Source organism: Sparus aurata, chromosome 13 (assembly GCF_900880675.1).
Source record: "Sparus aurata chromosome 13, fSpaAur1.1, whole genome shotgun sequence".
Lineage (NCBI taxonomy): Eukaryota > Metazoa > Chordata > Actinopteri > Spariformes > Sparidae > Sparus > Sparus aurata.
Genome location: NC_044199.1, coordinates 32,055,002 through 32,069,124, shown reverse-complemented (window position 1 = coordinate 32,069,124; position 14,123 = coordinate 32,055,002). Strand labels below are relative to the sequence as shown.

General features: G+C 42.3%; 1 protein-coding gene across 7 annotated transcripts in view; it reads left to right on the top strand.

Annotated features, from left to right (window-relative positions):
- The window catches only part of dbn1 (drebrin 1), a 123,659-nt gene extending 110,106 nt beyond the window's left edge, over positions 1 to 13,553 (top strand). For 3 of the 7 annotated variants that reach the window (XM_030437453.1, XM_030437455.1, XM_030437454.1), the window contains exons 9-15: positions 1,007 to 1,063; positions 1,147 to 1,261; positions 2,307 to 2,435; positions 8,594 to 8,719; positions 8,972 to 9,438; positions 9,526 to 9,625; positions 11,088 to 13,553. In XM_030437453.1, the coding sequence (XP_030293313.1) occupies positions 1,007 to 1,063; positions 1,147 to 1,261; positions 2,307 to 2,435; positions 8,594 to 8,719; positions 8,972 to 9,438; positions 9,526 to 9,625; positions 11,088 to 11,143 (1,050 nt within the window). In that variant the 3' untranslated portion in view covers positions 11,144 to 13,553. Of the gene's footprint in view, positions 1 to 1,006; positions 1,064 to 1,146; positions 1,262 to 2,306; positions 2,436 to 8,593; positions 8,720 to 8,971; positions 9,439 to 9,525; positions 9,626 to 10,513; positions 10,561 to 11,087 lie in introns of all 7 variants that reach the window. The other 4 variants (XM_030437457.1, XM_030437456.1, XM_030437459.1 and 1 more) reach the window with 4 other exon arrangements.
- The last annotated feature ends 570 nt before the right edge of the window (positions 13,554 to 14,123 follow it).

The following is a 14,123-nucleotide window of genomic DNA, read 5'->3' as shown; positions in this document are numbered from 1 at the left end:
TACACCTCTTTGTCTGTTTGATGAAACATGCCGCTGCGATGGCATTTTATCAGCACAACACGCTGATATAAAAAGACTCATTCAGCACCGCTCTGTTGACAGGAAAGAAGCCAAGGGAAGCGCAAAAACTGTTATTTCAGTCCAGATCTTTTTGCCCCACACAAACACAAACAGTGCAAACACAATGGGACTGTTGAAGGCTGTGAAAGTGTGCAACGCAATTCAGAATATCACAGAGGACGTGCGACAGAAGCGATGAAAAGCTGCAACACAATAAAGATGAGAATGATAAAATGCTAAACTGCGACGGAAACAAAGAGGAAGTTTATGATTTGTTTGAGATTTAATGAGATGTACATCTAAATGCTTCTTTCAGCGGGGCGTCTACATTAAATCGAGTTTCTTTAAGAAGAAAAAAAGATGGCAGCCGTTTGATTGACAGCTTATTCGAGCCGCTGTGCCCTCCCTACAGCCTGCAACAGCCAACGAGTGATCGTGTAGACATGTGACCGCCTCGCTCCTCTTCCTCTTCTCTCCTGAGCCACTTACACGCCAGCCTCAGGATGACTGATGCATCACGTAGCCAATGAGATTTCAAATCCAGTAATATATAGTTTATTACAGTTTTTAAAGCCCTAAACTTGAAAATTATCAGGTTTATTTAGTTTGATGCATTTTGCTGTTTCGCTTTTTCACCCTGCGCTCTCGGTTTTGACTATTTTATTTACATTAAAGTGTGAATAAGAAACAATTATAACGAGTTTTTGCTCCTGAAGCTCCCCCGCGGGGTTATTTGACACAAAATGGCAGTCTTGCGAACACTGCAGTGCGTCTGTGTTGCTGATCTTTGCTCCTGTTTGTTTGTAACTGACACAAACTCGGTCTCTGTCGCCCCTCGCTGGTGGCATCCTGTGATTGTTTTCTTCGTTGTGATCTGTTTCAGTGCATCTAGATTATTTTTTTAACCTGCTTTACATTTAATTCTTCTTCTTCTTCTTCTCTGCAGGCAGCAGAGCCGAGCATCGAGGACCTCAACCTGGACAAGAAGGAAACTGAGGTGGAGGTCAGTCCGATGGACAAGAGTAAGAACACAACCACAAACTCAAATACAGAAACTATTAAATAATCGTGTGTGTTTGTCTCCAGGAGGCGAAGGCCATCATCGCTCAGCGGTCAGGAAACCCGCGAGAGTTCTTCAAGCAGAAGGAGAGAGCCATGACCATCAGCTGCGACACCTCGCCCGTCTCCGTCCACAGGACCGGTAAACTCTTTTTAAAACCAAAATCATCTTCTCATCAGAAGCTCTGACGTCCGAGGCTTTTTCCCAATATACCAAAAAATTATATATGTGATATGTAACAAAAGCTTGAAAGTTGAAGAAGCCTCCCGCACATCTGACCACATGACATTAATCCACATCTCCTCCGCTGCTGCTTCTTTAGATCCAGATCTCACATGTTTCATCTTCACAGATTTGCTTTGTTTCGTGAGTAGAAATAAAAAAAAAAACAGGAGGAAAACACAGAGAGAGAGAGAGAGAGAGAATGACAACAGCGTAAAGCCACCAGACAATCTCCGTCTCCTCTCTCCCCGCTGGATTACTGCTGCTCAGCTTTTTCTGTCACTTTGATTTTAATTTTTGTTGTTGCACATTGTTCGTCTGCAGCGTTAGAGATAGTGCGAGTGACGGGAGAGGTCGATGGGTTTCATGATTCCAATCACCCGGAAAGTTTACGTTAGAGTGAGATAAGAGACTATTTTTCAGGACGCACCTCGTCTTCACTCTACATTTACTTAATTTTCAGATATTCTTTTTGTCTCTGGGATTCGTGAGGTTACAGAAATATGCAGCTGAGGATAAAAAACTCTGTCGGCTTTTCATTTCTGCCTAACTGCATGCTGTCAGTCGGTGTGTTTACAGCAACACTAACCTCTTTTCTTTCTTTCTCTCTCTTTATTTTTCACTCATTCGACTCCACATTTGTGTTCACCATCCTCACTCCTTCTTATTCCACTCTTCTTTATTTATTCACCCGTTCCTCCACTTCTTCCATGTACTCTCTTTCTTCCTCACTGGGTTTCCACGGGACTCTTTCCCACAATCCTTTTCTGCTTCTGACTTTCTCCCTCTGGGGCTGAACTCTCTCGTGTCTGTCCTCCTCCCTCTGCTGTCTGTCTTTTTGTCTTCTCGTCCATCCTCTCTGTCCTGCTGCGTCGCCTCGTGTCTTCTTCTGTTACATGTTTGTGTGTTTGAATCTTCGTGTGTGGTTGTGTGTCGTCCCGCCTCCCCCGCCGTCGACCGCCAGGCCGTTTGGACAGCCCGTTCTTGAGGCAGCAGCACAGTCCCAGCAGCCCCAGTCCGACTCCCCCGCTCCGGGGTGAGTCGCCCCTCCGCACCCCGCCACACGCACGGAGGCAGCCCGCCGCTGCAGCCGGTAGGTACAGCAGCACATAACTGATCAACAGCAGAAGAAGAAGACCGATGGACAGCAGCAGCTTGGTCGAACATCCCTCCCCAGACACCAACGCCCTCCACAAACATGGAGAAATTAGAGTAGCAGAGGATGAAACTGCATGTGGATTAAAAATAATGTGAAGCGTCAAATAGTCCTCGAGTAACTTCACAGTAAGAGTCATTCTCAGAAAACATATGTCATCATGTTATTCTTCTTCTTGTGTACGCGATTCTGACATTATCTTAGTTTACTCCAAAACAAAAGAAGTATCCGTCACGTATCAGGACTCACAGTTAAATAGAGTTCGATCAAGTGATTTGTACAAATGAACCTCTGAGAGGTAAAGAGACGTTTAGGATGAGAGTGAGGTCCACTGTTTCTCAAAAGGTTTCAACCAGAAAACAGAAACAGAGAAAGACTAGATTCAGATGAGACCTTTTATTATTCAGACTGATTAAAGGGATATTCCGGTGTAAGTTTAATCCATGGTCTAACACACCGTTAGACTCCCTCTCGAGAGATCAAGTTAGCAGACCGTTAATTTACGGAGTTTTATCAACCTCAGAAACGACCGCACGACAACAATACACTGCAGTAAATGGATCCAAATATAAACCGCCACCAAAAAGCCACAGATAATGCTCAGAACAGCACCAAACTTCAGCAACAGTACAAATAGGGTCTCAGCACATAGTCCGGGGCATCTAACCTCCGCTAGCTTAGCTGGATTTCTACTGAAAAGCTGACTAAATTTACCACTCTTCTGCAGCAGCTTCCTGTTGACGGGAAGTCCCGACGAGTCGATTACCGAGTGCAGTAGAGTTCCGCGGCTCATGGATGAAAATGTATGATTATGACTCCATGGAAAAGCAATCAAAGTTCATATGTGTCTTACCTGCCAGTTTATAACAGTTATTATCGAGAGCGGACAGGGAAAAGAACGGAATTGAGCATTTCTAACCGCACTCGGTAATCGTCGCGTCGGGACTTCCCCGACCCGGAAGCTGATGGAGGAGAGTTGAACTCTGTTTTAAGCTTCACAATAGAAATCCAGCTAAGCTAGCGGAGGTTAGATGCCCCGGACTATGTGCTGAGACCCTATTTGTACTGTTGCTGAAGTTTGGTGCTGTTCTGAGCATTATTTGTGGCTTTTTGGTGGCGGTTTATATTTGGATCCATTTACTGCAGTGTATTGTTGTCGTGCGGTCGTTTCTGAGGTTGATAAAACTCCGTAAATTAGCGGTCTGCTAACTTGATCTCTCGAGAGGGAGTCTAACACAGTTTCACGGTGTGTTAGACCATGGATTAAATTAACACCGGAATATCCCTTTAAAAGTATTTTGTTTCCAGTATAAATTTATTTATTTGTCCATCATCAGAAATTTACATAAATTAAAAAACACTCATATGCAGAACCGCTGATCGATAAGTTACCTGATGACAGGACGACAGTCGGTAGATTCTGCCTCAGGTTTTTTTAGCCCACGTGCATTTTCATCCTCTCAGTTTTAGCTCATCATTTTCATCACTCACTCCACTGAGCAGCACAAACACACATTTGCGCACCAAACCCTCAGAATCACCTCACAACCCCCCTGACAAAATCACCCCCAGCCCCGCCCTCCGCTCCCGACAACCTTCATCTCCCCCACACGACTTCTTTACGGAACAATTTAAAGAAGCTGATGTTTTATGTTTTTCTTCTTGTCGACGTCCCTGAAAAAGACCGAAACCAACATGTGAGTGAATCCAATAACAAGTGTTTTGCGTATCGTAGCCTGATATATCTTCTTCCTTTGTGCCGTTGAGCTCCGCTGTTGTCAAAGACTAGAAACAACACGTCAATCATCATCATCACACATACACACACACACACACACACACACATCGTCCTGCTGCCACAAATACTCACTAGAGCACAAAATGTGGATTAATCTACTGTAATAACACAGTTTACTTCTGGTCGAGTAGTGATTACTAAAAATGACAACGGCCAGAAGATTCAAGAAATTGGACCTATTTTACAAACAAGACTTCATTTGTTCGTTGTTACAGACGGTTTGGTCTTTTCATGGGATTTGCTGACAGTAAGAAAAATATAAAATGACTAAAAATATGTAGCATTTATCCACTTCACTAAAAAAGAGGAAGAATCCTTAAAGATCGAGTCAGAAAAGGCATCAAAATCTGACCTTCCGTGTATTTTTAGCATGCTAGCTGTGTCTGCTCATTAAAAACAAACTCATTTTTAACTTTTGTTAGCTAGAGTAGTTTCTACAAACCTCTCCATAACTCACCTTCCTTTTAGCTTGCGCACTTCCCCGCTAACAAGCTAATAGCTAACAGGCTAACACTAAGCATTTCCTAAACTTCTCCTTTATGGCTGTTGAACCATAAAGCTGTTTGTGGGTTTGTGTGATAGATGTCGAGTCTGTCGTCCCCTCAGTCTTCATCCTTTAGATGTCGTCCAGTCAGCTGCTGATGTCGAATTATTTTCCTGATTGTTTTTGTTTTTTTCTGATGTTTTCTGGTTTGAATTAGCAACGAGCTAACTGTGCTTCCTCTCAGGGATAAAGAGGTTGTTATTGTAACTGCAGAATCTCACTGGTTTTTCTTCCACCTCTTCTTCCTCTTCCTCTTCCTCTTCCTCTGGTCCTGGACTGCATCACCTCTTTGCAAACACTCAAACACACACTGCTCCTGCTGCTGCTTTTAATCCTGACCGACTGAACAACCTGTGAGTGTTTGCGTACGGATGTGTGTGTGACGTCGTCGAGCCGCCCGTCAGTCGCCACCGATGTCTGTCGACTGAATGTGGACCTTTGCCCTTTGACCTCTGTGGGGTCGATTTAGTGTCTGTTTAAAGACCGTAACTGTGATTTTGTTTGTTGTAGCACATCTGACATCACTGCAGACCAACTTCCAGAGCGTTCAATGTTGTGTTTTAGATGAATTACCTTCCTTTAATAAACTTCCACGACTTCCTCACAAACCTATTGTCCAAAAATCAAAGTCAGCTGACAAACAGTCAAGAAAACAAAGAAGTTTTCTTTCTTGCATTTCTGTTTACATAAATATTTGATGTTCTAGATTCCTAAAATGCACAAAACAAAACCAAAATACCAACTTTAACAAAACACCAAGCAGGTTCACAAAATAGAAACTATATTCTCACTGATCTCTTGTATCGATCCATTCACATCGAGAATCAGTTCTAGGAGAAAATTGTGAGACGTTAGGATGCTGAAATGTCCGTGAAAGAGCCCTCATGCATAATTCTAAAACCTCGCATATTTACCAGAAACACGTCTCAAACTCAGTGAGTCTGTGAATGTGGACATCCGGATTGGACCTAATGCCTCACTCAGACAAAACTCGAAGAAATTGCGATGCATCATGACTACTCGCACGATAACGGCAAACCACTTCGGTATGAACCCAAAACAAAGAGGTTTCTCTGTGATCTGACTGCAATAAATGGATCAGAATGAAGCCGAAACAACAACATCATAATGCCGCCTTGTAAAAAACCTGGTTTCATGCTTCATCAGGTTCGTAAGCCAGCAGACAGACAAACAACTCTTAAAATGCCTGTTTCCTGAATGGAGTTCGGATTGATCAGAGCTATGCTGTGCTGAGATGTATTTCCAAAACTTACCAGGTTTTCAGACTTTCTTGCTAACTTCCCTCCACAGCAGCTCCTTATTTATCTCGTCTCAGAACAAGTAGATGTGTTATCGTACAGATCTGTGTGTCCACAAACGTCCAGGATAAGTGATTATCATCCTTTCTTCCATTGTTGTTAAAGAATGTCCGGACATCAGCAACGTGAACGTCAACGCCGAGAGGCTTCCGCGACACAGCATCGTGCAAAAATTAGTCCAATATTTTCAACAATGCTAGCTTGACAGGAATTTCTGCCACTATTTCGCCACCTATTCCTGAAAATCGTCAACTTAAATACCTCAAAACCTAGACAAAAGAACAGAACTACGTACATGCATGCCTCGACACCAGTAAACGTGTGTTATGGGGTGACTCGTGACTTTAAAGACGTATTAAAATGCTTTGGAAAATGGTCAGCAATTATGCAGTTACTATGCAAAATCATGCAGATCACCTTTATGATCTGCAGGCTGTGTTGTTGCATGTGTGTCGGTGCAGTAATGGCAGATATTATGATGGGTGGAGAAACGACCAGTTCATCTCTGTCCTCGTGACAGCTGACAACAATGAACAGACCTCTATAAATCAAATTCTGACTCCAGCGGTTTCCATTTTTAGAGTTTTTTTGACCACCAGGTGAACTGGAGAAAACCCACCCATGCAAGACTCCGCTGTGCTGGATGTGATCTGTCATTCTAACAGGGTCGCACCTCTCAAGTCATTTCCAGTCAAAGTGACTCTGTTGTTCCTCATCTGTGCCTCATTGTGTTCGTGTCCTCTGGGAAATCTTGTTCTGGCCTCCGAGCAGGACATCTGACTTCAACGAGCATGAAATCATCCAACATCTGAGAACAAAAGTGGCGTGGAAGTGCTTCTCTGACGCTGTGTTGATGTTTGTCCTAACGAGCTGTGTTACTGGATGTGCTGTCGGCATCGTGACTGTGACTCACCCACAATGTGTCCGCATACATTGATGGCATATTAATGAATGTCTGACAAGTGTTTCATGACTGGATTATACCTGTAAGCATCTTGTTCTGGGTGACGACTTTATCGGTGTTGACTAACTTCAGCTCTCCTCGTTACTACTTCCTCTTGTCTGTAGTGTCACATGTCTTCCACTCCGATTCAGAGACAAGTTTGACGAGTCGCTCACTTCCAGGCTCTGTCTCATGATATTCAAACACATGTCAGTCAAACCTGATAAGACAAAGCAACAAAGCCAAGAGTTTGGAGCCATGCTAGCAGCTTTGTGCTAAAAACAAAGGTGACACAGGTGACAACAAAAGAACAAAAACATCAAGAATTCACTGCTGTTCTTGGAATAAGCTCTCCAGTTCTGCGGTAACTATGCTACAGCAGCTACGCTAACCTCTCGAGGAGCCGCCATTGCTGTTTTCAAACTGTCACCTCAACCACTAGTAGTCACACCTAAACCACCTCAGCAGCTGCAGGTAGTTGAACCAAAAGTCATGACAATCTGTCCAATAGTTGTCAAGACATTGTCTTACTCACGTGACCCTCATCAAATCAGAAGTTGTCGCGATTCATCCTCTGGGGACCGTGAAGGTCTGAACCAAATTTCATGAGAATCTCTCCAGTGCTTGCAGTACAGCTAAGGGCTGATGGGAATGTCATCAGTTCTGCAGGTATTTGGTCATAAATCAAAGTATTGGACAAATAAACCAAACGTTTAAAAATTCATCCTCTGGGGACCATGAAGGTCTGAACCAAATTTAATGACAATCTCTCCAATAGTCTAGACATTTTCTTCCAATCCCCCAAATGTGAACCTTGTCAGAGAATCAGCACAGTCATTATGATTCATCCTCTGGAGACCATGAATGTCAATGACAATCTGTCCAATAGTCTAATAGCTGTAAAGACATTTTACTTATGAATGTAAACTTCATGTTCACCTTGCGAAGCTGCTAGCATGGCTAAAATTTAATCTGTAGAGTTAAAATAGACTCAGTCTGAACTTCAGCTCTCATCTCAGATCATATTTTAGAGTCACGATTGGTCTGCAGACGTAACAGAGCTCATCTTTTACTTTTCAAAATAAAAGTTTGAAGGTGATTAAGGAGCACGTCTGACATGCTTTGTCACATCGTCAACTTTTGGCACCTCAAGTATTTGGGATGTCAGCGGAGGTTCAGAGGTCTGAAACGGGCTCAGTGACTGCTTCTGTTTGCTGATGATGTGATCACTTTCATCTGGATGTGTTGTTGTGTTGAAGTAACACAGGATTTGACTGTGAAGGTCAAAAAATATGACTCCACAGTCCTGAAGCTTCCTATAAATCACTTGATTCAAACTTTGTAAAAACAGATTATTATACTTTGAAGCATCAGTATTCCGTGTTAGCTCAACACTTCTGGTGTACGATTGAAGTTGTTCCAGGAGGATTTGGGCGAGGACTTTTGCTCTGTACCTTTTTCGACGTTGTTGTGTCCGTTCTGTGCCTGTAGGGGACGATGACGACGAAGCGAGCATAGAGCGCAACATGGCCGCCGTGTCACCCATTCCTAAAATAGTCACCACGCCCATCAAAGAGGACTTCAGCAGGGAGGACGAGGACTGCAGAGACGAGTGGGGTAAGAGTGAAAGTGAAGTCCATATTAAAAGAATACATCCTGTAACCGTGACAGCCGAGAGCGACGTAACACCGTCCACAGAAACACTCCGGCCTGGTGGCGTTCTTAGTTACAAACGAAAATACAAACGAAAATACCATAAAGAAATATGCAAAGCACCATTTTTTGCTGGATACAGACGTGATAAAAACGCTCAAACACTGAACACTGGAAATATTAATAAAGTGGTGTGATGTTCGTTTCCTTCATCAGATTCGATGTCGAAGCCGGAGCAGAAGCCGCCCGTCCAGGAGTCCACACCTTCCAAGCCGGTGCAGAGCGTCGCCCCGCAGGCCCGCGACTCCGCCGGCTTCAACGTGTGGGACGCCGGGACGGACAGCCTGGTCAACCTGTGGGACAGCAGCTCCGAGCCTCCACCCAACACCTCCCAGACCTCCAATCTGGTGGACCTGATGGGTGACAATGTCCCGCCCAGCTCCGCCACCGCCACCGCCAGCGCTAAGCCTCAGCCCCTCGTCAGCTTCGATGACATGGTGGACGGGACCTTCAGCTCGGCCGCCGAGGACGACCCCACCAGTCTGGTGGACGTGACGGCCTCCGACCAGATGACCCTCAGCTACCAGCATGCACTGCAGCACGCGTCCATGGAGGGGCCGGAGCTGGATGACGGACAGCTGCTGATGACCAACGGGGAGACGCTGCTGAAAGAAGGGACTCAGGTCAGACGGGTTAATGCAGCCGCTCATTCAGAGAGACGCCGTCTGTCGTTCTATTGGGTTAAACGTTTTCTCTGTTGGCTCTTACAGGCGAGCGAGGGCTACTTCAGCCAATCACAGGAGGACGAATTTGGCCAATCAGAGGAGTCCTCAGCTAAACCTGCACCGGTCTTTTATAACAAGCCACCAGGTGAGAAACGTGTCTGAACACGACTGTTAACTCATCACCCTGTTGCTCTCACTGTCTCATTTTGCTTTATTTTTAGATTTGTAAGTTGGCTTCAGTCGTACAGAACACTTCCTGCTCAAATGTTTCAAATTTAAAGTTTTTTATTGTGAAAATTCAAGAAGTATCCCGTTTTACTGAAACTAATTTAACTGCAATAAACCGTGAGCCATTAAAGAAGAGTTACTTTATCTTCCCTCAGTGGTTTACAGCCTCTATCTGTGACTCGCCTCAGTAAAGCTTAGCCGTTGTCTGAATACCTGCTTTTACCTCGGTTCAGTTTGGTTTGAAATGTCCCATAAAATAAATGTTTCCTATAAACCTGTGGAGGAAAAGACCCAAATACAGAACTCACGATGGGCAGAAGAAGAAGATACAAAAATTGAGCTTTAATAAAGTGAAGCTGAGTCTAAAACTACAACTGGCAGGCGACAACAGACACAAACAAAATCCAAGAACTAAAGAATAAAATAAAATACTTGTAAAATGTAGGAAGCACAGGAAGTAAACAGATCAGACACGAACCAACAACTGAAAGAGGAAAACACACCGAGTAAACACACGGGGACTGATAATCAGTCTGATCACAACCGTGACAGTCGCTGCAATATTTTCTGATAAATAAGTCGAGAAAAGCTTCTTTCTGTTTGGATATTTTCAGTCTTTCTACCTTTAAAGTTCTCACAACAGACAAACATCCGGTTCTGATCGTCATCGCTGATCATAAACGTTCTAACTATGTTTATTCTTGTATTGTATTTAAAAAAATTCATTGTTTTACTTCCTTCTTTGTATTTAATCCTTTAGCTATAAAACGTTGTTGTGTTTGTCGTGAACTCTCTTGTTCTGCAGCTTAACATCAGTTTAAATGAGGAAACGTTCTCGGTGGGTTTATCGAGGTAAAAGTGAGCAAACTAAAAATAAACTAATAAACTAACAAAATAAAAAGTCTCTTATGTTGCGTATATGATGAGTTAATACATTTTTGGTTTATATAATAAATTGTATTCAGTAAGATAATTGCCGTATTTGTCAGTATATTGTAGATGGAATATATAATTTGATATATTTAATAAAACACTGCATTTCATATATTTTAATACATATTAAGATGACTAATTTCAAATAAAAGCCTGTATCAACTCATCATATCAGTGTAATAACAAGGTGAAAAGAATTCTCACAACACCATTTAATTAACACAAATCATTAGATCTACATATCTGGGACATATTAGTATTATTTGTCAGCTGTAGTTTGTTGTGCTGTCGAGTTATATTGTGTTTTACTGACAGACGTTTCTATTATTGTGTCCACCCCTTACATATCAATACCAGAAACATCCGTCTGTCTGATGTGTTATTAAACCAGAAATCAATCATTTCTTCGATGAAACACGTTAACTTCTGTGCGTTTGTGCGTTCAGAGATTGACATCACGTGCTGGGACACGGACCCCGTTGTCGACGACGACGACGACTAAAACCGGCCAATCAGAAAACTCCTCCACCACCAACCGGACCAAGAGGAAGCAGGAAGTGCGCTTCGAGAAGAAAACCGATTTTTTTTTTTTTTTTTTTTTTTCTAAAAAACAAAAACACAAACAAACAAAAAAAAAAAAGTAATAATAATAATAATAATAATAACAAATCTTGCATCAAATTACTTCTGTATTATCTTTTAGAGGAAACGAAACAGTAGCCACCGATTTAAAAAAGGTTTGAGTTTCATTAAAGACGGTTTGAAGGCTCAGTTGTTTTTTTTTTCTGTGTGTTTGTTATTTTATTTATTTGTTTTTCTTCTTTCTTTCTTTCTTTTTTTTTTTTGCTATGCAGATGTAATAGCTGAGAGCGGGACACTTTGTTTGTGTAAATGATTTATTACACATTAACGTAGCGCACTGCTGCATATTAGAGACGATGAAGCCCGTGTGTGTCCGGCAGCCGACACACCTAGTCTGTAGTGCTTTAATAACACCCTATAAACTAATACAGCTGCCATGTATATCTTCACTCTTTTCTTACCTCTTTTTCACCTCCCTCCTTCCTTCTGCCTTCCTCCCAAAATATCCCCAAAATATTCTTCTCTGCAAGTCAGTTAATCTTGTATTTAGCCCTCACGTTACTGCAACACAAAAAGAAAAAAACAGGTGGATTATTGTATTTATTCTGGTGTATCTGAGCTTCTTTCACTGATGGAAAACCAACAAGAAATTCTCCTGAATGGAGTCAAACTGCAAACAGTTCCCTTTTTGACCCTTTTTCACTCCTTTTGTATGATTTTCAGACTGAATTCAAGATTAAATGGCTTGTACAGTAAATCTGTTTTGCTTTTTTTTCAGTGCACTTTTATTTCTTCTTCTTCTTCTTCTTCTTGTTCTTCTTCTTCTGCCTCGTTGTGGATGAGCTGCAGCTTCTCAATCAGCCCTCCCCTCTGCTTCCATGAAACTCATCGTTCAAAAACCCCAATTATATATTTACACGAGCAAATAAAGAAAGACAAATTCTAGATGAGTATACTGGAGATATTTTTCCAAGTGTTACAGTTTTTTTTTAGGAGTGTTTGCCTCCTTCAGCTTGTGCACAGTAGAAAAAAACAAAACAACGAATCCTTTGTATGATTCTTATTCTTCTGAATTTCTCCAAAGGCTTAAACTTCCCGTTCAGAGTCGGGGAGGTTTTCAAGAATAATCATTTAAATGTTTATTTCTGTCAGTCGCTGGATGACAGGAGGAAGCAAACGGGGGCCACGCGATGCTCCGAAACATTATTTTCTGCTCCTTGTTTTAATCTGCGTGGAGAAACCAGATGTTCACGGTCTATCACATCGCTGCTGATGCAACGGTGTCAGTTTTAATTATAGATGTTGAGATTCACACAGACAGAAAACTATAGAAACTCGTGAGGAAGGAAATACAGATATATAACTAACTCACACAGGACTGAAAACAACCAACATTCACGCTCACCAAAGGTTTTGTTTGCATGAGGTCCAGAGGTCAGAGTCAGGTAGTAACAGTATTATCATCCAATATTACATTAAATGTGTAGATGAATAAAAGTTACACTGACAGAAGAGACATTGTTTTATTACATTTAATGATGCATTATTCCCAAAATTGATCTGAGAAGTTAAAGAAAGTGAGAAAACATTCCCAGAGCCGTCGCTTCTTTACCGGATCTGCACCCAAAGTGAACCGGTTCTGTTCTGGGCCGAGACTCATCCTCCGTCCAAGTTTAGTGGAAATCTGACCCGTTTTTGTGTAATCCTGCAGACAAACCAACAAACATACAAACAGACAGACAGACACGGGTGAAAACATAGTAGTAACCCTTTAAATCTTTAAATTAAATGTAGGTGTTAGACTCAAACCCGACTATTGATTTTTGTGTCATAGTTTGAAGGAAATTGGTTCCTGATACTCATTGTTTACGAAGATAACCAGACTTATATCACATCTAAATCAGCCGTCAGAGCCGTCTGAGGATTCAAGGATTACAAACATCTGCAAACATTTGAAACCTTCCTGGTTCTCCACGCAGCTCAAAACAAACCCGGTGACTGTGTGACCCTCGTCTGCTGCCGACTGCTTCTGCTCTGTGCCAATGCAAAACAAAACAAAACAAAAGCACCGTATGTATTTAGTTTTTATAGTTTTTATTGATGTGACGTTTAGTTGCCCTTGAAAACTGGAGCGAGAGGTGGGGCGGGCTGAGACGGGAGGTGTGTGTGTGTGTGTGTGTGTGCGAGCGTGTGTGTTTTTAATACCTGTCAAAAAGTGTGCTAGAAATGATTTTCAGGACCTTTTTGAATATTAGCAACAACATTGTTAGTCTCTTTTTCTTTTGCTGTAAATTCCTGTAGAAAATAAAAAACTCCTAGGCAATAACAAACACCTGTGTGTGTGTGTGTGTGTGTGTGTGTGTGTGTGTGTGTGTCACCTGACAGCGAGAGGTCAGCTTCTCACAGGCGTCTGCAGATTATTTGATTTGTACCTTCTGCATCCTGAGCACGATGAGGCTCAATCAGTGAATAAAAACTCAACTCTAGGTTTTATTTCTGCCATTGTCGTCTCATCGCTCAGAGCCGCGTCGCCCGGTGAGAACTGATCTGCTGATCTGAAAAGAAGCAGTCGGTGTGAAAGGTGAATCTGGACTAAATGTGGAATATAAATAAGTACATTTGCTGTGCCAACACCACGTATCTATTAGTATTCATCTCATGTTTTATGGATGAAGACTGCATCTTATTTCCCTGCAGTCTTCATCAGGTTTTCCTCCGGCGCTGCTGCAGAGAAAATCTTCCCGGCAGCACGATTCCACCAATTAAATCTGCAAGAAATGCAGACATGTGGAGAGATGAGGCGAGAATAAAAAAAGAAAAAGGAAAAGTAGCTGAGGGGAAAGTAGAGAACAGTTTGAGCTCCTGAGTTGAGTTTGTGCTGCAGAACGTGAACACTGAAA